The sequence below is a fragment of the Dendrobates tinctorius genome, unplaced genomic scaffold (genome assembly GCF_039654945.1).
Source record: "Dendrobates tinctorius isolate UK_male_01 unplaced genomic scaffold, ASM3965494v1 ptg000050l, whole genome shotgun sequence".
Taxonomy (NCBI): Eukaryota; Metazoa; Chordata; class Amphibia; order Anura; family Dendrobatidae; genus Dendrobates; species Dendrobates tinctorius.
In genome coordinates this window covers 1,041,894-1,066,968 of record NW_027361718.1, presented here as the reverse complement: position 1 = coordinate 1,066,968, position 25,075 = coordinate 1,041,894, and the positions used below count along the sequence as shown (strand labels likewise).

Sequence of the window (25,075 nt, the reverse complement as noted above, 5' to 3'; positions counted from 1 at the left end):
TTAGTGTGACAGTACCTTAAGTTACAGTATTGTAGAGTATTGGTAACAAACAATAGTAGAGTGCAAAACATGTAAAACAAAATATATTCTATATATTACAAAAAATGGAGGCAGCGCTCCAGCTTGTAAAGGGTGAAAAAAATGCCATTTAATTGCCAACAATGGCGACTTTTCGGCTCCCAAGTGTTAGCCTTTTTCACACGTCTGTGAAAAGTCACAGAAAATGTAATTTTATGTGTTTTTTATTTTTAGATTCTGTCTCTCACAGTTGAAGTGTACCTACAATAAAAATTACAGATTTCTTCATTCTTTGTAGGTGGGGAAACTTGCAAAATCGGCAGTGTATCTACTTATTTTCCCCCCTGTATATGTTATCTTCCTTTAAGATAAGAAAATTTATTTATTTAAGGGAGTCTGTCACCCCATTTTTGGCCTATAAGCTGTGGCCACAGCCATCAGGGGCTTATCTACTGCATTCTGTAATGCTGTAGATAAGCCCCCGATGTAACCTGAAAGATAAGAAAAAAAGTTAGATTATACTCACGCGGGCGTTCAGTCCGGTCCGATGGGTGTCGCCGTCCTGTCCGGCGCCTCCCATCTTCATACAATTTACGTCCTCCTCCTTGCTTCTCCCTCGGCCCCTGCACAGGTGTACTTTATCGGCCCTGTTGAGGGCAGAGTAAAGTACTGCAGTGTGCAGGCGCCGGACCTCTGACCTTTCCCGGCGCCTGCGCACTGTAGTATTTTACTCTGCCCTCAACAGGGCAGATAAAGTATGCCTGCGCATGAGCCGAGGGAGAAGCAAGGAGGAGGACGGCATCGTATGAAGATGGGAGGCGCCGGACCGGACCGTGACACCCCCTGGTGAGTATAATCTAAAGTGTTTTCTCCTACGCCTCATTGGGGGACACACACAGTGGGTGTTATGCTGCTTGCCACTAGGAGGACACTAAGTAAACCAGAAAAAAAGTTAACTCCTCCCCTGCAGTATACAACCTCTCGCTGGATGAGATTTCTCCAGTTCTTGCTTAGTGTCTGCAGGAGGCACTTGGGTCTGGTTTCAGACTCCACCGTTTTTATTTTATTTTTGAATTTTCTGTAAATTTTTATTTTTTAATTAACGGAGTGAAGGGGGCGGCGGTTCTTTTCTATGGCTCGCTCTCCCCCGAACCAACAACAGGCAAGCACGTGGAGTATACCTCCCCGTACACTTTCATGCGGCGAACGGGGCTGATTCCTCTGATGATGAGGGCAAGCGCAGCATGGAATGCATGGAGACCGGCGGAGGACCTTACCTACAGCGCTCCCGAATGCCCTGAATCAGCCCCATAGCTCTCAATCCCCCTACCTATAGGGTGGATCGATTGAGCATACCCCTTTAAGAACTCCTCCAGCTCTGCTACATCAGCCCAGGAGGATGAGAAGACCTGCATGGATGGCCAGGACAGCGACAGCAGGCCAGAGCACTGGAGTAGAGGTATGGGGTTGGGTCCTGGTCCCCGGGAGAGGTGCTGACTTTGTCTCAGCAGCGGTGCTCCGGTGCCTCATCGCGCGCCCCCCCTCTCGACGCTTACCGCGGGTGGGCCAAAAATTTAGTCCCCGGCTTTTCCTGCCTACTAGGCCGCAATTTGAATAGCGCCGCCCCCCTCCCCGCCCTCTGCGCTTACCGCGGGTAGGCCAAAAATTTAGTCCCCGGCTTTTCTGGCCTACTAGACCGCAATTTCAATAGCGCCGCCCACGCTAGCGCCGCCCCCCCCTCCTTGAAACGAGAGGCGCAATCCTAGTCTCGGGGGACCATGAAATTTACCTCAGCCTGCTCTGGAAATAGGCTGTGAGGCGCGCACTCTGCCGGATACCGGGTGACACCACAGTGCCACCGCTATTCCTCCCTTGGACACAATTAGGAAGAGAGGCACAATTTATACCAATCTCAAAATAAAATTCATAAAATAATGGATAATATAATCAATGTGCCCTATTCCCAAGAAAGTGGATGGCAGACCATCCGGTGACACATGAAAAAAAACAACTGAAGATGGTGAGAGATGCACCTGGTAAGGATATGTGCAATAAAGAAGAAAATAAAAATAAAATAGCTTTTTTAAAATAGCCTTTATTGTACAATTTGGCACAACAACATAAAAAATATATGTATATTAATAATGCAATATTAGTACATAAGGCAATACAACCGCTTAATAGAGAATAAATATGAGATCTTAGAAATATAAGTAATAAATCCACAAATGTACCAAGATGATAATTATACCTCACAAACCTGATGCAGGTAAAAATTGTGTATAGAATCAAAAGTTTGAGCAGTAATAAAGTGCAGAGACTGCCTAAGGGTGCAGAGAATATATATATAAAAATAGATATTCATTATTGCAAAGAAATAAGTAATTAAATGACACTAATTTTACAAAAAGGTACAAATTGTGCAAGCCTGTTTAAAATGATTTAAAAATGTGTAAAAACAAAAAATTATATTGTGAGCAACTGTGCAAAAAATGCAGAAGGTGCAAAAAAAAAAAAAAACGCAAAAAAGTGCACATATTATCCTTACCAGATATATCTCTCACCATCTTCAGTTGGTTTTTTCACTCCCAGGGACACAGCACAGGACCGGGGTAAGCTGCATCTGCCCTCAGAACAAAGCTTAACCCCCTCCCGGCACATTCCCTGCAGCTGCAGACCAGAATCTGCCTTTAACCCTTTCAGGAGCGCTATGTCTCAATCTAAGGAGGCTAAATGGGCTGCTAAGAAGCACACTGCGTTTTTTACCGTGTGTACCACTTGCAAGACTGCCTTGCCCAGTGCCCAGACTAATCCGTTATGCACGGACTGCAACCCGGCCTGGGCTCAGATGCCCCTCGCCGCTTCCTGCGTTTAGTACCCTTGAGTGGGCTGCATCCCCGTCACGGTCGGTGGAGTCACTGACCCAGGCCATAGACTCCCTCTGGGAAGCCTATTTAAGTCAGAAAGCGTATTTACCGCCCGAGCAGGGCTCTGGCGACGGCGGGGAACCGTCCACCAGCAGGGGCCGTACTCGCTCAAGGGATGGTCAGGCTAGAAAGCGGACCCATGACGCGTCACCTAGTCACGCTTGCGCTTCTGCACTGGCGAGTTTCTCACTCTCCCTCTCCTATTGTTCGCAGCGAGCACGACTGAATTCGAATCTGACACGTCAGCCCCTCAGAATCCTCCAACTGACCAAGAGTCGCTTGATTCTCTTATAGAATCAGTCAACAGGATTCTGGAGTTGGATGAGGAAAATATTCCCGCTCCAGCACACATCTCATTTAAGAGGACCAAACGTGTACGCAGGTTATTTGCCAGCCATCCTGAGTTTAAGGACATTGTCCAGAAACATAGGGATCGGCCACATAAGCGGTTCACAGGGCAAAAGTCTAGTGAGACCAAATACCCTTTTGCTCCAGACCTAATGAAGGATTGGTTACAGTCCCCTTCGGTGGACCCTCCGGTATCGCTTCTTGCTTCTAAAATGCTCCTATCCGTCTCTGAGGGCTCCTCAGTCAGAAACCCCCCCGATCGTCAAATTGACTACCTTGCCCGCTCAGTTTTTGAAGCTTCAGAAGCGGCGCTTTTTCCATCCTTCGCGGCGACTTGGGTCACTAAGACAATGGCCGCTTGGGCAGAAGTCTTAATTACTGCCTTCCAGGGTACCAATCGCCAGGCAGATAATTCACGCAGCGGACTTTATAGTGGACACTTCGTTAGATGCCGCCAATTGCGCTGCTCAAACTGCCGCTAATGCGATCTCCATTAGAGAAGAGCCCTATGGCTCCGCGACTGGTGGGCGGATGCCACATCTAAAAGATTGTTGACTTCCCTGCCCTATCAGACTGGTCGTCTTTTTGGAGAGAAACTGGACCAGCTCATTTCTGATACCGGGGGAAAGAGTAAATTCTTTCCTCAACAAAAGGCTGTTCGGCCGTTTCGGAGCCAACAGCCGACACGTTTTCGACCTTTTCGCAACAATTCCGGTTGATCCTCCTCTACCTTCTCTTCCGGATGAAGTCGGTCCCCGTGCGGAGACAGAGGCTCCCAGGTCTTATACAGACCTAACCGCTCTTGGAAGCCCAGGCCAAGGGAATCTGGATCTAGGGGAGCCAGACCCCATAGATCTTCTACACAATGACTTGTTGCGGTATCCGGCGGACACCGACAAAGTAGGCGGTCGTCTACTTTCCTTCAGTCACAACTGGCTCGCGGTCGTCCACGACAAGTGGGTCAGGGAACTGGTGTCCTCCCGGATACAAGATAAAATTTTCGTCCCCCCCTCCGACATGTTTTTCCCAGTCCTCACCCCCCAAGAAAAAGACAAGAGCCTTCCTTCGGGCTGTTCAGTCTCTGCAAAGGGACAGAGTCATCATTCCGGTCCCTCATCACAAAAGGTTCAGGGGTTTTTATTCAAACCTTTTTGTGGTTCCAATGAAGGACGGGATGATGCGGCCCATACTGGATCTCAAACTGTTAAATCAGTTTGTCAAGGTACGGCGATTCCGAATGGAATCTCTCCGATCAGTTGTCGCTTCCATGGAAAAAGAGTTCCTAGCATCCATCGACATCAAGGACGCTTACCTTCACATTACGATCTCCCCGTCCCACCAGCAGTTCCTGCGTTTTGCAATTCACAAGTAACACTTCCAGTTTGTTGCCTTGCCCTTCGGACTCGCCACCGCCCCCAGGGTCTTTACCAAGGTCATGGCGGCTGTCATGGCCATTCTCCACTCTCGGGGAGTGGTGGTGTTACCGTATCTGGACGACCTGCTCATCAAGGGTCCGTCCCTTCCAGCCTGCGAGGAATCAGTGGATATAATAGTAAATACACTTTCTCGCCTGGGCTGGAAGATAAACTTCGAAAAGTCTTTTCCAAAACCGGCCCAGAAGATTTCCTTTTTAGGAATGATCTTGGACACTTCCCGTGGGTTGATCATTCTCCCTCCAGAAAAGACCCAAGCAGCGCGGACTCTTTCCCGACCGGTTTCTCACTCCATTCGTTTCAGCATGAGAGTTCTCGGAAAGATGGTGGCAGCCCGATTTACCACCAGAACTCCGGGGCCCTGTCTTTGACGGCGTGGCCTTTGAATCCTGGATTTTAGTACAGGCTGGGTTCTCTCACGACGTGATTTCCACCATGATTAGTGCTAGGAAGCCTGTGTCCATGCGCATCTATCACCGCACCTGGAAAACCTTTTCATGGTGCAAGAATCATGGTCGATCCCCTCTGGTGTTTTCCATTTTGGCCATATTGGAATTCCTTCAATCCGGGTTAAAGTCAGGCCTCGCGCTTAGCTCGCTCAAAGGCCAGATTTCGGCCTTGTCAGTGCTACTCCAACGCAAAATTGCCACCAAACTCCAGGTTAAGACGTTCATTCAGGGATTCTCCCATGTGGCGCCTCCTTATAGAAGGCCATTGGAGTCATGGGACCTTAACCTGGTTCTCGGGGACTTACAGGAGTCTCCTTTCGAACCGCTGCAGGACGTGCCACTGACTGTCCTCTCTTGGAAGGTGGTCTTTCTAGTGGGAATTACTGTCCTGCCACCCTCCGTTCCTGAACTTTCATCAGGACAAGGCAGTTCTCAGGACGTCCCCGTCCTTCCTGCCCAGAGTCTTATCCTCTTTCCATCTTAATGAGGAAATAGTTTTGCCTTCCTTTTGTCCGGCACCAGTCCATCGCATTGAGAAGGCCCTCCACACCCTAGATGTGGTTAGGGCTTTGAGACGGTACATCTCGCGAACGGCTCCCTTCCGCAAGTCAGATGCCCTGTTCATACTTCCAGAGGGGCATAGGAGGGGTCTAGCCGCTTCAAAAGCAACGCTAGCCAGGTGGATTCGCTTGGCGATTCAGGAATCCTACCGTGTCAGGAATGCACCTGTCCCAGTAGGGATTAAGGTGCACTCTTCCCGTACAGTGGGTGTCTCTTGGGCTATTCGGCACCAGGCCTCGGCAGAACAGTTCTGCAAGGCTGCGACTTGGTCCAGTCTGCATACTTTTACAAGACATTACCAAATTCATTCTCTGGCCTCTGCGGATGCAGCTCTCTGCAGACGCATCCTGCAATCGGCAGTACCACAGTGTTGATTCAGTGGTACATGGGGTATTAGCAGATGTATGCTCCCCACCCAGGGACTGCTTTAGGACGTCCCACTGTCTGTGTCCCCCAATGAGGCATAGGAGAAATAGGGATTTTTGTGTACTCACCGTAAAATCCTTTTCTCCGAGCCAATCATTGGGGGACACAGCACCCACCCTGTTTAGCCTATTGGCTCACTGTAGCATTCTTAGGTTTTGACATAGTTATGGCTATTGTTGACTGTTTATGCTCCTACTGCTTTTTTCACCGAACTGGAGAAATCTCATCCAGCGAGGGGGTGTATACTGCAGGGGAGGAGTTAACTTTTTTTTCTGGTTTACTTGGTGTCCTCCTAGTAGCAAGCAGCATAACACCCCCTGTCTGTGTCCCCCAATGATTGGCTCGGAGAAAAGGATTTTACGGTGAGTACACAAAAATCCCTATTTTCTTATCTTTCAGGTTACATCGGGGTCTTATCTACAGCATTACAGAATGCTGTAGATAAACCCCTGATGGCGGTGGCTGCAGCTTATAGGGCTAAAATGGGGTGACAGATTCCCTTTAAAGCGCTGCGGAATATAATGGTGGTATAATAAGCAAAGCATAATAAATAATAAGGTATGACCAGAGACTCCGTATTTATGTGCCGCTGAGAAGAAACATTTGGCCCTTGTGCCACAAAATGAACTTTATCTCAACAGAAGATACAAATTTTCCTTTCTGCGGTAGGACTGATGACGTATGAAGAGATGGTTCTGGATAGCGGCACAGGGTGACAAGTCTTGTAGTCACACGTTTGACATTTAAATTGCAGTGTTACTGATGTAACGAGGGTTTAGTAATTGCTGGAGTTGGAGTGGGTGGGTGAGCGCACACAGGCGACATGACATGCATATTGCCTTGTACATAGGAAGATGCACTGCTGGCTGATATTTTAATTGGATCATGTACAAAAATCTATTGTAGCCACTGAGAAATGCAATTTAAAGGGCCTGTCACACTAAGCGATATCGCTAGCAATATCGCTATAACGTCACTGGTTTTTGTGACGTTATAGCGATATCGCTAGCGATATCGCTATGTCTGATACTTACCTCCGACCGCTCCCCCGCTGGTTATCGCTGATCGCACGAGAACGTCCTGGACCGTTTCTCGTCGTCAGCTTCCTGCTGTGACGACGAGCGACGCGGGCGGGAGGAAGACAGAATCGCCTCGTCTGACAGGTAAGTAGCGACCCCCGACCCTTGCGATGTCGCTGGTGAGATCTGCCTGTGTTGCAGCTCACTAGCGACCACTTAGCGATGTACCAGCGATCATGACCGCGTCATATCGCTGGTCGAGATCGCTGGTACATCGCTAAGTGTGACAGTACCTTAACAGTTATATAGTAAGATACCACGCTCAAGGATAAATAGGCAGAATAAATGCTAAAAATGGTGCAAACCAGTGCTCATCTATAGGTCCCCACAGTATACACCCTTTATGTTCAGTCTGGGACAAGTGCCAGTGGTCTAGCACAATGGATAACCACACACCCTTATGGCAAAGGCTAATACTGATGGAAATACTCCCCAGGATGTGCAAATATTATCTCAAAAAGGCAGATGCTATCTAGATAATCGCAAGTGATAGGTGACAACTAAATAGTAGCAAACAATGAATGACAGCTAGATCACAGCAAGTGATGAATACCACCTAGGCAATCCCCATAAATAAATCAAGGTGCTTCCTTGTCTTTAGCTGTAAAACAAAGTGCCTCCACAGGCAGCTGTCTGTTATGATAATGCCGATTTAAAAGTGCAGGCAAAGAGCAGATGGATCCAACTCCTGGCTTACCTCAAGAATGCAGAGTGGCGTGCAATGAAATGAAGCGGAGCATGCATGCAGTCTGTGCCCTTCTGAATTGTGCGGCCACGAGGGTATGGAGCGCTGTGTAGAACCAGGGAGGCCCCAGCCGGTGGTGTCCCTGGATACCAAGCGAGTAGGAATAAAATGGCCAGCAGGCCCCACCCACATGTGACGTCACACTAAGTACGGGGCGGTATTGGGATAAAAAAGGGGCAAACAAACGCGTTTTGAATGACTGCTTCCTTCTTCATCAGTGTTACCGCCCCCAGATGATCTCTTCTATATATAATAAATGCGGACCTGAGTCCCACCCCCTTACCTAATCTGCCTGTGACTATTCATCAACAATATCTTATTTATCTGGGAAGGCTCACAAATGGATCTGGATTTCTTTATATCTGGACTCAACACTAATAGTTTAGGACTAGAATTTACCCCTATGACCAGTGCATCAAACATCAACTTCCTATACCTTAACATTTATGTGGAGGAGAACCAGCTGCACACTAGATGCCACCGTAAAGAAGTGGACTCGAATAGCTTCACCTATATAACCAGTTGCCACTTGCCTGTGTGGCTTACTAATATCCCCAAAAGCCAGTTTACAAGGATTTTGATTTTGAATTATTTGCCTTTTAGGCACACCAGGCCCCTCGTAGGGTGTGTACTATTACCATGTTTTATCGTTATTTATGTACTTATCTATTTATTTATATATTCATTTATTTTAACATATCTTATATGGGTTTCAAATATACCCCTAGAGTGCCTCCGTATGTCTGGACTGTTGCCCTTTCCCCCCCCCCCCCCCCTTTTTTTGCCAGTTTTTTTTTCCCCTTTTCTATTTAACTTTTTATCTCGATTTATTTATTAATGCATTGTCTAATTTTAATGATTTTTTTATGAATAAAATTGATTTTAACTTGAGTTGTGTGTACATACGTTTTTAGCCCCCTTTCATTCCTCCTTTTGACCTCTTTAAGCCTGGGGATCAGTATTTCTTTATGCCCATGCTTTAATTCACCTCTACTGCTCATTAACAACATTCATCCATGCACACAACTAGTTCCATTGCGGCGTGCAATTTCTTTCAATATATGTTCAAAACTCTTCCATTACACATTCTGCATCCACTCCTTTTAAGCATGAGGATCATGTATTTATGTACTAATTTAATTATTTATGGCTTCACTTATGGCTATATGTACACCATTGGCTTCTATCCCCTCAGTTACCTAATTGTTGTCCCACCAGGGATTCATATTCCCTTGCAAATCTATCTAGGTCCAGCATGGGCATATGTATATATGGGCGAGTGCAGGCAAATTAGGTATGGGGGTGGGACTCAGGTCCGCATTTATTAGAAGAGATCATCTGATGAAGAAGGAAGCAGTCCTTTGAAACGCGTTGGTTTGCCCCTCTTTTTTGATACCAATACCACTCCCTACTTAGTGTGACGTCACATGTGGACAGGGCCTGCTTGCCATTTTTTTTCCTCCTCTCTTGGTATCCAGGGACTCCACCGGCCGGGGCCTCCCTGGTTCTACACAGCGCTCCATACCTTCATTGCACGCCACTCTGCATTCTTGAGGTAAGCCAGGAGTTGTATCCATCTGCTTCTTTGCCCGCACTTCTAAATCAGCATTATCATTACAGACAGCTGCCTGGGGAGGCACTTTGTATTACAGCTAAAGACAAGGAAGCACCTTGATTGATTTATGGGGATTTCCTAGGTGGTATTCATCACTTGCTATGATCTAGCTGTCATTGATTGTTTGCTACTTTCTAGTTGTCACCTATCACTTGCGATTATCTAGATAGCATCTGCCTTTTGAAGAGAATATTTGCACATCCTGGGGAGTATTGCCATCAGCATTAGCCTATTCCATAAGGGTGTGTGGTTATCCATTGTGCTAGACCACTGGCACTTATCCCAGACTGAGCATAAAGGGTGTATACTGTGGTTGTCCCTAGGGGACCTATAGATGAGCACTGGTTTGCACCATTCTTAGCATTTATTCTGCCTGTTTATCCTTGAGCGTGGTATCTTACTATAAGTCTTTATTGACAGATTTCACACTTTGTCTTGATCCCAGCTGCGGAGGATCATTTTTTTGGTGGGTGAGCGCCAGTGTGTTTATTGTATTGTTGAGAAATGCAATTTACCCTTTTAAACATACTTCTTTTTTTTATTTTTATAGTGGTGTGAAAGACAAGAACTTTATGCTGCATTATGAGGTAAGGCGCCTTGTGCGCAGTCTAATCTGCCATAGTAAGGTCGTAAGGTCAATTCCTTGTTATATAGGGCAAACATATCCCATAGAGATGTGCAGAGATTGTCATCCCTCATATAATGGTCAATTGTATCGGATTTGCCATAGACTATGGCCGCTGCAGATCTCTCATGGCATCAGCTGTAGAAATCCAAGGCTGAAACCTAGATTTCTGCCCCAGTTTTACCATCAAATTTGCCCCATTTCATTGATTGCGGGCTAATTTGTTCCATTCTGTCATTATTGCAGATGTTTGGGGGGGGGGGGGGGTATAAAATGTTTTTCATTTTGAGTAAACTGCAAAATGTCTGAAGATTTTAGTCCGAGTTTACACCCAAAATCTGCATTCGACATTACGACCTCTTCGCAGCACGTTTTGGCTCCGTCGGAGTACACTGCAATCTCTACAGTCTTATTGCTTGTCCTTTTCAGTTTCCCCCATATGCTACAAATGAGATTGGCAAGGTCATGGGAATGAACAGGAGAGAACTTGGTCATGGTGAGTAAAGCCTCATATCAGCAGATTGGCATGAAAATTAATCTGGCGAAGGAGTGACGATCCGTTAGAGGGCACAGCTCACCTTCAGCTTTGCCACCACTTTTTCTCTGTAGAGTACTTCTCCCGATCTCCTCTTTTACAGAAAACTGTAGCTCCAGTCATGTTGGGGTGTGGACCCAGTAGTTAAACAGCTTCTAATCGGGAAGTTATGGTATATCGCAGTGATTACTTTTTGTATTAGGAATAACATGCTAGAGATGTTTCCAGACAAAGTCCAGTTGAACCAGCTTTTAAAAAACTATCAGCTGTTATTGCCATGAGACACTACATCTAGCAATTAAACAAGCACTGCCATCAAAGTTTGTATCCTCTTTATATATTACAATCATCATATTATGTAGCACTATGTAATTACAATTGGTCATTTTGCCTTTCTACCCAGATAATTCTTCTCTTTTCTCTGCTCTGTGTAGAAACAGGAAGTCTCTTGTCCCTGCATTTATCCTTCCCCTCTTCAACTCCTGACCCAGCTGCTCCTCTCCTCCTCCCCATGCCAGGGACTTTTGCAGTCACTTACAGGGAAAATTGACCTCCTGTTTCTACATAGAGCTTTAAAGGATTCAGCTATAATGATGAGCAAACTTGCTCAGATAAGGTGCTAACCGAGTGATTTTGTCTTGCTTGAAAAATGTTACGAGTTCCCCACACCTGTATGTCTCGCGGCTGTTGGGAAATCCCTGCATGTGTTGCAGCTGTCGGACAGCCGAGAGACATGCAGCCGCGGGGACTTGAATATCTTTTTCGAGCAAGCCGAAGACACACTCTTATCACATGAGTATGCTCAGTTAACACGTTATCTGAGCATGCTGGCTCATCACTTTTCAGCTAGTCAGTTTTTGTCATAGACCTAATGGAAAAGAGAAGAATTAACTGGGTAGAAGGGAAAAATAAGCAATTGTAAGTACACAGTGCTGTATAATATGATGACTGCAGATATTACTCCCATAAAAACTTTTAAGGGAGGAGGGCTTCTTTAAAGGGAATCTGTTAAAATCATCCTCCAAAAATGTTATGTGGTCATGTAGCTCTCTGATCTTTGCTGATGCAATCTGTTGCTTTCAGAGCGCAACGTAAGGGTATATAAACAGTTTTGGGGTTAGATCGTTCTGACCGATTCCTTTTTCATTTGCCCTGCAGTGGCCATTCATGTGTTCATCAGATGCTTTCCTGCTCTGTGAATTATTTCCGTGTTCTCTTTGTAGGCGCATTAGCAGAGAAAGCCTTGAGGCCAGTAATACCTAAAGATTTTCCCTTCACAATACGAGTGACTGCAGAAGTGTTGGAGTCCAATGGTAAGCAAAACATGTAAGATGCCAAAAAACTGTATTTGAAGTCCTCCTTATTAATGCTTGTGATGACCTTCCCCAGAGTAATAAAGCAGCAGTTTCTGGGACACTTTATTTTACATGTACAGGACACATTTGTTATTCCCCCTACTTTCAGCATATTAATAACTTTTTCGTCCTTTTGGACTCATTCATCCCAGAGTGCAGTCTTTGAAAATCACTAACTCTCTGTTCACTGAGTCGAGACCTCCTCCTCCTCCTCCTCCTCCTCCACCTCCTCTATTAATATCTCAATGCGCCGAGAGCTTCATGGCATGGGTTTACATGCTATGCATGCAATCCTTACTTCACCAAGCACAATGCCAGCTTATGATGGAGTGGTGTAAAGCCATCACCACTGGTCTCTGGAACAGTGGCAATGTGTTCTATTTAGTGACATTCGCACTTTTCTGTCTGTCGTCTGATGGATGAGTTTCGATTTGGTGAATGCCAGGAGAACATTACCTGCCTGACTGCAGTGTGCCAGCGGTAAAGGTTGGTGCTGTAGACATAATGCTATGGGCTTGTGTTTTCAAGCATTGACCTAGGCTCCATAATTCCAGTGAAGAGAAATCTTAATACTTCACCCACAGTTGTAGCTAGGGGTTTAACTCGGGGGTGGGGAGTGAAGCATCATAGTGGTCCCCTAACCAGATAACCCTGATTACAAGCACAGTGGCACAGCGTAATTGTGGGTATAGTGGAACCGCACCAAATGCTGTTACTGAAAATCAATCCCTATGCAAAGACCAACACCATTAATACTGCCACATGTTGACCCTATAGTGGTAGAACATGTAAGAGCTGCACAAACTACTAACCCAGTGCTGAACCGCTGCTGCCATGTGTCCCTATTACTGGATCTCTTCGTACCCCACATAATAAAGCCCACCACTGTGCCCTTTACAAAGTAAAATATCTCTTGTGCTCTGTAGATGGTACAATAAAATTGTCCCCTCTAGAAAATATTAGTGTCCTGTGTAGGTGCCCTAGAAAAGTGTCCACGTTTTGCTTCTAGAAAGTAATAATGCCCAATGCATCCCCTATTCCCCTAGGTTTGTAGGCACGGTCTGACGGGCCCACGGCTTCCCTAGGCATGGGCTGACGGGCCCACACTGTATAATGGCCCACACACTGTATGAAGGCCCCAACAGTAGCCATCAAACTATGTAATGGCCCCCACATTAGGTCTCACACTGTATGATAGCCCACACATTGCCTCCCATTCTATATAATGGCCCACCACACTTTTTTAGTAGTCCCCACATTGTGTGAGAGTCCCCCATATTTTATGATGCCCCACAATCACACCACAATCTTTTAATTAAAATAAAAACATCATATACTCGCCTAATCCAGGATACTGACGAGTCCACCGGCAAAGCGCGGACAAACCAGTACACTGATGTCACCGTGACATCGCAGTGCAAGAACTCTGACGTCCTGTGCTTGCTCAGGTGTCTCGATCCGTGCATTACACCGCAGTTCTGTAAACCGCAGGCTTAAAATGACCTGCACTTTACGGAATGAAGAGCAGTAGTGCAGGAAGATGATGTCTCCCTGCTCTACCTTAAGGCTTTACTATATTGGTATGCATATCGCACCGATACAGCTAAGAGTGACTAGCTCTGGGTGGGCCCCTCTGAGTGAGGGGCACGGGACGACCGCACCCTCTGACCTCCTTTGCAGCTATACTACTGACTTCATATCAAGATATTTTGGACAATTCTATGCTTCCAGCTTTGTGGGAACTGCTTGGAGAAGCCCATTTTGTTCAACCATGACTGTGTACAAGTCTAGGTCCATAAAGGCATGGTTTGGTGGTGAGCTTGGTGAATGTACTTGATTGGTTCACATGGAGCTCTGATCTCAACCTCATCAAACCCCTATGGGATGAATGAGAATGTAGATTGTGAGCCCAGGTCTCTCTTCCAACATCAATGTCTGACCTCATCAAGGCTCTTCTGGATGAATGGGCAACAATTCCCACAGATACACCCCAAAATATTGCAAATATACTTTCCAGAAAAGTGGAAGCTGTTGTAGCTGCAAAGAGGGAATCTTGATACGCCTATGTGCTTACAATGGGTGGTAATAAAAGCTCCTGCATGTGTAATGTGGTTTCCCAATACGTTTGCCCAATAGTGTAGGTGTAATAATGCCTGTAGCTGCTGAACTTCACATTAATGTTGGATCGGTCTTGTATCCCCATATATATTTCACCATGAAATATACGGGAAACCGATAAGCAGATTAGATGCATCACGCTGCATTAAGATAGATTTCGATTTACGGCTTCTTCTGGTGGTCCTCCGTTATAAATCAGGAGGTAGGTAAAGATGCAGGGCTGGACTCTATCACGTTGTAGCTTGAGCAAAGATGATCTAATTCTCCTAAAAGTAAAAAGTTTGGACGTTGCAGGGAAGATCTGCCCACGACTCGTAACACCTGCTGACTCCTCACTTTCATGCTCATTTTTGAGCCTGTCAGTGGTGGGTGCAGGAGAGACGTAATTAAGGAGAGGTTCACACACTGCAGATTTTTTGCACCTCGGGGATCTGTTCCATACTTCTGAGTGGGATTGTTTTAGCAGCGTGTGCATGGATTTCTACGGGCTGATGACTCTCCTAAGATCTTACAAATGAAAGCAGGGTGCTACAGCTTTACAAACAGCGGCAACTATTTGCAGAGTCTATAAACGTAATTGTTTTGTTCTTTATATTTCCCAGGCTCCTCATCCATGGCTTCTGCTTGTGGCGGTTCCTTGGCTTTAATGGATGCAGGTATTAAAGCTTGTTAAGATAATTTCTCCAGCACAGCAGTGTGGACTACTCATTTCAAGATCTTCAGGGGTTTTCCAAGAATTTCTAATGTTTTTTTGTTTCTGTACCGATGAGGCTCATAGAGGTTTTTGTTGCCAGGCTGCAGCAGTGATGTCAAAGCTACAGCGCATATCACCGCTGCAGTCAATCATTAGGTTCAGCGGTGATACCGTATTATTAGACAGGAGACTGTTGAGTCTAGAATTGGGCTACAGCCCTGCAGTGGTTACGTCAGCACTGCAACTAACAACTGGTGTGTAAATTTTTTTTTTTTTTTTTTTCTTTACCTTGGCCGGCCTTATCGACAGTTTTTAAGCCTTAACCCCTCTGTCTACTCATTGACTATTACAAAGAAGGGGGCTGGCTTAGCTGTTGCAATGAGCAGTCACTCAGTGGTTTGATGACTTGTCTCTTCTTTCGATAGGGACCCCTTTATTGTCTTGACTATTTTATCTGTATTGCAGTAAATGAACCAGGCAACAGCCTGTAAGGGGGTGGTTTGTAGTGTGAGTGCTATTATGTGAATTATGCTCTTTTTTTTTTTTTTTAGGAGTTCCTATTTCTGCTCCTGTTGCCGGCGTTGCAGTTGGCTTAATTACAAAATTCGGTCAAGAAAAACCCGGGGAGATAGAAGATTATCGCATCCTGACCGATATTCTAGTGAGTACGGTTTCTTTTGTTACAGTTGCCGAAAGCAAACTGTAGAAAAGTCTCGACCACAAAATATTTGTGAAAAGTACATAAGAATGAATGATAATAAGATCATGTTGGGCCCCTTCACTGGAGCAGTCACCGAAGTTCTCACCTCTGCACCCTGACTGACAGCTCTGCTGCTTGTAGTCGTTTTGCCAACTAAGGTTTTTTTTTTTCTCCATTAATTCATCCAAGTATCACAGACCACTGGTGTTTTTTTGGCGGACAAAGATTATAAATGACATATGTCTAAAACCCACAATATACATAGAAAGGAGCTGTAGTGGAAAGATCTGCGTTGCCGACGAAGATGACAAATCCAATGCCCTCAGGTTGTGCAGTAAAAGGTGATTCTTATTAGTGTCTGTGTTTCGAAGTGCCTTACATCTTCCTCAGGATGAAAACCTTTATGCATATGGGCAGGGTATAGCCATAATTATACAGATGAATTCACATTATGGGGCCAAGTGAAGAACACATGATAGGTCAAAGTTCATGATGAACGTTATAACCAACGTTAAAACCAAGTTTGAAATTGTAAATGCAAATAACATATAAAAAAGAGAGATGAAACCGATAAAGAAAAGAAAAAACATTCTTAATGAAAATAAAACCATGCAAATGTTATTTGTTAATTGTATGTGTATTAAATGCATAAAAAATTTGGATTGGAACCTGTGAGATCATGTTACTTGAATGAGAATTACTGGTGTATTGCCGACATGCCACATGAAGGATAGGAAAAATGGGAGAAAATACTGTGATTGGGGAGAAGTTCCAGAATGAAAAAGGACTTCGACCTATCTCTAGTTTTTATATTATGTTAGAAATAATTCATTAGATAAAAAAAAAAAAAAATATTTTAGTAAATGAAACAGATCAGTTATAATGTATGGTGATTTTCATGTGTGTTGCTTGCAATGAAATGATTTAATAAATGAATGGCGCTATAGAGTTCAAGTCCTCTTTCTCTCTGAAGGGTCACTTTGCATATTGAATTTCTGCTAGAATTGTGTGATCAGACTGTTATGAGCAGTGAGGTACTGTGTTTTTTCGGACTATAAGACGCACTTGTTTCCTCCAAAAATGTAGAGGAAAATGGGGGGTGCGTCTTATTGTCAGGATGTACCGGCTCTGGCTATGGTGGGGAGGTGGGGGAGCGGTTTCGGCGGAGCAGTGGGTCACAGAGGCAGGAGCGGCTAACTCCTATTCACTGCATTCCACGCTCATGGGCGTGGAGGGCAATGAATATTAATTTCTCTTTAATGGCATCCTGGGTATGATAGGCCCCCATCCTTGTCCTGGTATGATTGATCCCATCCTTTCCATATCCTGGTATGATTGTCCCCCACCCCAATCCTGGTATGCATGGCCCCATCAGAAAACATTAAAAAAAAACCCAAACCATTACACTTACCTTCCTGGCGCTCCCTCGCAGCGTTCTGCTCCGTTGCCAGCAGCTGCTTAACGCTTGTAAGCAGTGCATGGCAGGGACTTCAGGAGCAGCTTGCAAGCCAAAGGGCAGCTGCCGGAATACTCAGTGCTCTGCACTCCAGGACTGTGTGCGCAGAGGGCAGTGAGTATTCATTGCTCTCTATCGAGCACAGTGTCAGCTGGAAACTTCCTGCTGCGGCCAGCGGTCATGTGTGCCGATACTTAAGAGAAATGAATATTTACCCCATTCCATTATGTGAATCCAGCTGTATAAATATGGCTATACCCTGCTAACGTGCATAAAGGTTTTCGTCCTGAGGAAGATGTAAGGCACTTAGAAACACGTAGACACTAATAAAACTCACCTTTTACCGCACAACCTGTGGGCATTGCGCGGATCTTTCCACTACAGCTCCTTTCTATACATATATGCACTTGGTCCTAGGACCTGTGGAATTGCAGCAAATGGGATACATGCTTTAATATTGTAGTGTGCACATAACAATGCCAGGTTAGCACAACCTTATTATTTATTTCCTGTCTTTTTGGGATAAAACCCTATTGCACTTTGTTTGCTTCCCAGCCCTGTTTAAAGCCCATAATACTGATTCAAAGGCATTAATAACATTACACTGAATATTCCGTGTTGGAATGGAATTTGTGGAGCGGACGCGGACCTTCTTATCTGGACTCAGCAGCTTTTATAGGTACAGTTAAGTCCATATATATTTGGACAGAGACAACATTTTTCTAATTTTGGTTCTAGACATTACCACAATGAATTTTAAACAAAACAATTGAGATGCAGTTGAAGTTCAGACTTTCAGCTTTCATTTGAGGGTATCCACATTAAAATTGGATGAAGGGTTTAGGAGTTTCAGCTCCTTTACTTGTGCCACCCTGTTTTTAAAGGGACCAAAAGTAATTGGACAATTGACTCCAAGGCTATTTCATGGACAGGTGTGGGCAATCCCTTCGTTATGTCATTCTCAATTAAGCAGATAAAAGACCTGGAGTTGATTTGAGGTGTGGTGCATGCATTTGGAAGGTTTTGCTGTGAAGGAAACATTCGGTCAAAGGAGCTCTCCATGCAGGTGAAACAAGCCATCCTTAAGCTGCAAAAACAGAAAAAACCCATCCGAGAAATTACTACAACTTTAGGAGTTGCAAAATCTACAGTTTGGTACATCCTGAGAAAGAAAGAACTGGTGAACTCATCAATGCAAAAAGACCTGGGCGCCCACGAAAGACAACAGTGGTGGATGATCGCAGAATAATCCATGGTGAAGAGAAACCCCTTCACAACAGCCAACCAAGTGAACAACACTCTCCAGGAGGTAGGCGTATCAATATCCAAATCTACCATAAAGAGAAGACATCATGAAAGTAAATACAGAGGGTTCACTGCATGGTGCAAGCCACTCATAAGCATCAAGAATAAAAAGGCTAGACTGGACTTTGCTAAAAAACATCTAAAAAAAGCCAGCACCATTCTTTGGACAGATGAAACCAAGATCAACCTCTACCAGAATAATGGAAAGAGAAAAGTATGGTGAAGGCGTGGTACAGCTCATGATCCAAAGTATACCACATTATCTGTGAGACACGGCGGAGGCAGTGTGATTGCTTGGGCATGCATGGCTGCCAGTGACACTGGGTCACTAGTGTTTATTGATGACGTGACACAGGACAGAAGCAGCCAAATGAATTCTGAGGTATTCAGAGCCATACTGTGTGCTTGGATCCAGCCAAATGCAGCCAAACTGATTGGTCGTCGTTTCAGACTACAGATGGACAATGACCCAAAACATAAAGCCAAAGCAACCCAGGAGTTTATTAAAGCAAAGAAGTGGAATATTCTTGAATGGCCAAGTGAGTTACCTGATCTCAACCCAATTGAGCATGCATTTCACTTGTTAAAGACTAAACTTCAGATAGACAGGCCCACAAACAAACAGCAACTGAAAACCACTGCAGTGAAGGCCTGGCAGAGCATCAAAAAGGAGAAAACAGTGTCTGGTGATGTCCATGAGTTCAAGACTTCAGGCAGTCATTGCCAACAAAGGGATTTCAACCAAGTACTAGAAATGAACATTTTATTTACAATTATTTAATCTGTCCAATTATTTTTGGTCCCTTTAAAAACAGGGTGGCACATGTTAAGGAGCTGAAACTCCTAAACCCTTCATCCAATTTTAATGTGGATACCCTCAAATGAAAGCTGAAAGTCTGAACTTCAACTGCATCTGAATTGTTGTAATGTCTAGAACCAAAATTAGAAAAATTGTGTCTCTGTCCAAATATATATGGACCTAACTGTATCTCGGAAACTGTTGTGTCGAGGTCAGGAGATCCGCAGGCAGATGAGAAATTGTGGTCAATAGAGTTGAGCGACTTTTGGTTTTTTAGGGTCGAGTTTCGTTTCGTGAAACCCGACTTTTCCAAAAGTCGGGTCGAGCAAGATCGGCCGATTATAGGGAAAAGTCGGGGTCGTCCCGAAACACGAAACCCAATGTAAGTCAATGGGGAATAAAAGTCGGCAGTGATAGGAGGACAGGAAACACACCTACAGTGCCCATTTGAATGCCAAAAGCATCAATTCTTCTTACTTAAGCTTGTCAACCTTAATTAACTTCATAATACAAGTTACGCACTGAAAAATGGGGGTTATTTGGCTAAAGTTGTTGGGGGTAGGGCTGGCTCCAGGTTTTCATGTGCCCTGGGCGAAAGAGCGCCCCTTTAACACATACCACAACTCATCATGCTCCGATACGGCAGAGAAATAGCGGTATAGTACAATGAAAAATACTTCACTTTTTACATCTCATGACGAGGCCCATCTATTTCTCCATACAGAATCATTGGTCCCATATAATGTTTGAAACAGTATATGATGAGCTCCACATAATGCTACAGTATATGTTGGTCCCCATGGATGAAGCTCCACTGTCTTATGGGCCCAAATAATGCTCCAAACATAATGGGCCTCATTTCTAATGCTCTAGTGTATAATGGGCCCTGTAAATGCTGCTCCAGTGTCTGATGTCCACCTTTGGAATGTTCCAGTGTATGGTGGGCCCCATCTATCATTCTCCAGAGTATAGTGCTCCCCAAAAATTGCTGTCCCAACATTGAAAACAATGAAATAAGTCTCCTCGCTAGGGAATCCCTGTACTAGTCTGGACTCCTCGTCGTCCCCATCTTCCATCTCACTGCACAGTATTTCAACCTTGCAAGTGCTGTGATCCTGAGCAAGCAGGGGGGGCCCACTTGTTGGCGACGGCACTGGCACAGGGCCCCTGATAGTACGGTGGTGTGTCTGATGGCGGGTGGGCCGAACCTGCACTTTCATCTGCAGCTTCCTCTTTGTCACCGTGTAAGATGGAACTGTATATGGGAAGGGTAACCTGAGTTTCATCAGGGTCAGATTCAGGCCGTGTAGCGTGCGAGGGGAATGTAGTGGTCTGGGTCAATGTACCAGCAGATTCATCGAGCAGTGGCTGGGCATCAGTGCACTTATGTCGCCCCCAGGAGTACGGTTGCCACAGTGGCATTACCTTCCTCCTAGGGAGTGTGATGTCATGCTTGGGAGCAACGAAGGATTTCTCTAGCAGGTTAACTGATTGGGCGGCGTTATTCCCACGAGTCATGACCCTCCAAACAGCGTTCATGAAGGCAAAGTGTTTGTTTTACGTGGGCAGTATGGTTGCAAAGCTGAACCTTAAAGGAATGTCCAGAAGGGCACTACCAGGAGTGGAGCCTACGGTTAAATTCTACTCCACCTGGGAAACCTCAACCATGCCAGCTACAGAAAAGATGCACACATTGCAAGCTTAATTCCGTTAACGAACGAGACTCCGTCATGCCCCGCGGTCCGAGTCCGGCTTACTAGAGGGACACGTGAGGCTCTGGCACATGAGATTGGCCAATAACTGGTGTGTCATGTCCTTACATGTCCGTGGCTGCATGTGCGCTACACTGAAAAGGCCAGCGTTTGTCGCTTACAGGTGCAGATAACCCGCTGAACAACGTTAGTGATGGGGATCACTGATTACAATTATTACCCGCGAACGATGATTTCCCAGTAAGTGCAGGTCAACCGCAGTTCCGGAATTAGGCCTAACCGTCATTCCTGAAAAAATGAAAAACTTACGTGTGCAAACCACAGGTGCTGGAGCTTGCTTAACAGCTCGCCAGCCGTTCTCACGCCCAGTATGGATTACACGTGATTGCACAAAGGTGAGAAAGGGTACCGTATCCCCGGATAACATGTATGGATAGCGTACACATTCAAAATATATGTCAATACATCAGGAGGCAGGCTCAGACGGTGTTAGGCCCAGTATGGCTTGCACGTGATTGCACAAAGGTGAGAAAGGGTACCGTATTAACATGTATGGATAGCGTACACATTCAAAATATATGTCTATACATCAGGAGGCAGGCTCAGACGGTGTTAGGCCCAGTATGGATTGCACGTGATTGCACAAAGGTGAGAAAGGGTACCGTATCCCCGGATAACATGTATGGATAGCGTACACATTCAAAATATATGTCTATACATCAGGAGGCAGGCTCAGACGGTGTCAGGCACAGTATGGATTTGACGGCCCAGACTACACAGCGGAGGAGCAGGGAGAGGTAAAAATTGCAAATGCTGGGGCCCTGCCCAAGCAAGGGGGGCCCACTCGTGGGCGTCGGTACTGGCACTGGGCCCCTCATAGTACGGCGGTGTGTCTGACGGCAGGTGTGCACCACCACCGTCAGAGACACTTGATTGCACTATGAGGGACCCTGTGCCAGTGCCCGCGCCCAAGAGTCGGCCTACCCACCTGTCCAGGGCAACGGCACTCGCACGGTGTCGTGCGCTAGGTGGTGACCCCGGCCATGGGGGGGAGGCAGCACAGTTGGGGAGTTTTAGAAAGTGGCATATGTTGATGTTGGACATTCAGCTGATGCAAAAGGCGAAATAGGTCAAGTCCCAGGAAGAGGTGGACCAAAGCAAGCCATTTTTCTGTCACCCTATGTGTCATCAGGGGAAGGTGGGACAAAATCCTTGGAAACCCATGCATGCTTCATTTTAATGAAGGTTAGATCATACACATTTTGGGTTGACAGACGGGTCCTTTTTTCTGTCAGGATTGATCCAGCTGCACTGAAGACTCTTTCCGATAGCACACTTGCAGCTGGGCAAGCGAGCTCCTGTAAGGCATATTGTGCCAATTCAGGCCAGGTGTCCAGTTTAGCGGCCCAATAGTCAAAGGGGAATGACCTGTGTGGGAGAACATCGATATGGGAGGAAAAGTAGTTTGTAACCATAGTTGACAACTGCTGTCTCCTGTCACTTTCCATCGATGCAGTATTACCAGTTGTGTGAGCGGTACTTGAAAAATCAGTCCACAACATTGTCATGAAACCCCTGTCTCCAACGCCACTTCTGCTGTGTGCACCATGAACACCTCTGCCAAGCTGCCCCCGGCCCGTACGGCTCGTGTGAGAACCATCACCGCTGCTGTGTGCTGGGAATGCCTCAAGCAACCGATTTACCAGAGTTGCTTGTTTATTAGCCAATATTAGGTCAAGGTTCTCCTGTGGCATGATGTTTTGTAATTTGCCTTTATAGCGTGGATCCAGGATGCTGGCCAACCAGTAGTCGTCATAGTTCATCATTTTGGCAATGCGGGGGTCCCTTTTTAGGATCAGCAAGGCATAATCTGACATGTGGGCCAATGTTCCCGGTGTCAATGATGCACTGCGAGTGCTGGTTGGAGGAGCACTTTCTGGCAAATCCACATCCCTCCAGTCACGCACAAACCCTGTACCAGACCTTGCCACGCCAACATTTTCACTTGCCCCACGAGATGCATCCTCCTCCCCTAAGTAATCATCCCCATCATCATCCTCCTCCTCCTCTTCTTCCTCCACCTCGTCCAGGAGAGGTCCCTGAGCAGACAATGGCTGAATGTCATCAAGGATTCCCTCCACCTCTTCCTCCTCGTCAACATTGGCTGCAGACGCCTGCTCCTTAAGGTGCGTCAAAGTTTGCATGAGCAGACGCATAAGTGGGATGCTCATGCTTAGGATGGCGTCGTCTGCGCTTACCAGCCGTGTGCATTCCTCAAAACACTGAAGGACTTTACAGAGGTCTTTCAGCTTCGACCACTGCACACCTGTCAACTCCATGTCTGCTCTCAAAGTGCCTGGCCGTGTATCCTCCCACAAATGCATTATGGCCTGCCTCTGCTCGCACAGCCGCTCCACCATGTGCAGGGTGGAGTTCCACCTTGTTGCAATGTCGATAATGAGGCGGTGGTTGGGAAGGTGGAGCAATCGCTGCAGCTTCTGCATACGAACGGAGTGTACAGGCGACCGGCGGATGTGCGCGCACAGTCTTCGCACCTTCTGGAGCAGGGCTGTTAACTCCGGATAATTTTTGAGGAAGCACTGCACCACCAGGTTCAAGGTGTGAGCCAAGCAAGGTATGTGGCTGAGTTTTGAAAGGGCTATGGCTGCCACAAAATTACGGCCGTTATCACTAACTACCTTGCCTGCCTCAAGATGTACACTGCCCAGCCATGACTCAGTTTGTCGCTTCAAGTACTCGGCCAGCACCTCGGCGGTGTGTCTGTCGCCCAAACACATCATCTGTAACACAGCCTGCTGGCGCTTTCCACTAGCTGCTCGATAGGGGGACACCTCGTGTGCAACAGTGGCAGCTGCAGATGGAGTGCTCGTACGACTGCGCTCTGTGGACGAGCTTTCGCTTCTGGAGGAGGAGGAGGGTCGAACGCCTACAGCCAACTGTTTCCTATACCATGGGCTAGGCAGCACTGTCCCACCACCGCTGTCCCCTGTGGACCCTGCATCCACCACATTAACCCAGTGCGCAGTGATGGACACGTAACGGCCCTGGCCATGCCGACTGGACCATGCATCAGTTGTGAGGTGCACCTTTCCACTCACTGACTGCTTCAGTGCATGGACAATGCGGTCTTTTACATGATGGTGGAGGGCTGGGATGGCTTTGCGAGAGAAGTGGCGACTGGGTAGGTCATAGCGTGGTACTGCATAGGCCATGACTTCGCGGAAAGCTGCCCTTTCCACCAACCGATAGGGCATCATCTCAAACGAGATTAGTTTGGCAATGTGGGCGTTCAAACCCAGTGTACGCGGATGAGAGACTGAGTACTTTCTTGACCTACTCATAGTGTCTGGGAGGGTGAGCTGGACTTGAGAGCTGCATATGGTGGAAGTAGCGGTGGACAGGGCGGACTGAGAGAGGGTTGATGATGGTGATGGAGTTGGTGTTCTTTCTGATGGCCTAGATTCAGTATTTCGTTGATATAACAGTGGGATTCCCTGACTGCTGTGGCCTTGCAACGACACCTCAACATTTGCTGCTGTGCTAACCGGTGGGCTAAAGGTCTTTGCGCACTTCTTACAGATAACCTTGGCCTGATCATGAGGATTTTGTTCAAAAAAGTGCCACACTGCACTCTTCCTACTTTGGCAGACATTTTGCGGCCTAGCACGCTGTGATCTTTTGACCCTCTGGACAAGCTGTCCAGCAACTCTTTTGATTTTTGGAACCTGTCTTTGGAGTGCTCCGGGCCTGCCGGATAACAGCTGTTGCGATGTCGATGTCTGCTGTGGATGCTCCTCATCTGAGCTATTGGAAGCAGCACCCTCTTCCCCCAATGGATGCCAATCTGGGTCAACAACTGGGTCATCCATCACCTCCTCTTCAATGTCATGTGCACCTTCCTCTGTGTCACCGTGTATGGTGGTATAGTGTGCGGGAAGGGGCACCTGAGTCTCATCAGGGTCAGAATCTGGCTCTGTACACTGCGAGGACAATGTAGTGCTCTGAGTGAATGTACCAGCAGAATCATCTATCAGCGGCTGTGCATCAGTGCACTCCATGTCAGATTCATCTTGGCCTGCGTAATTCACCATTTCACTTGATAATCCAGGCATGGTATGTGAAAACAGCTCCATGGAGTAATCAGTAGTATGGCC

General features: G+C 46.3%; 1 protein-coding gene across 2 annotated transcripts in view; it reads left to right on the top strand.

Annotated features, from left to right (window-relative positions):
* Nucleotides 1-25,075, top strand: part of PNPT1 (polyribonucleotide nucleotidyltransferase 1) — a 155,078-nt gene that overhangs the window by 63,621 nt on the left and 66,382 nt on the right. For both annotated transcript variants that reach the window (XM_073576654.1, XM_073576653.1), the window contains exons 15-19: nt 10,152-10,188; nt 10,656-10,722; nt 11,985-12,074; nt 14,837-14,890; nt 15,480-15,589. In XM_073576654.1, coding sequence (XP_073432755.1) covers nt 10,152-10,188; nt 10,656-10,722; nt 11,985-12,074; nt 14,837-14,890; nt 15,480-15,589 — 358 coding nt within the window. The remainder of the gene's footprint in view (nt 1-10,151; nt 10,189-10,655; nt 10,723-11,984; nt 12,075-14,836; nt 14,891-15,479; nt 15,590-25,075) is intronic.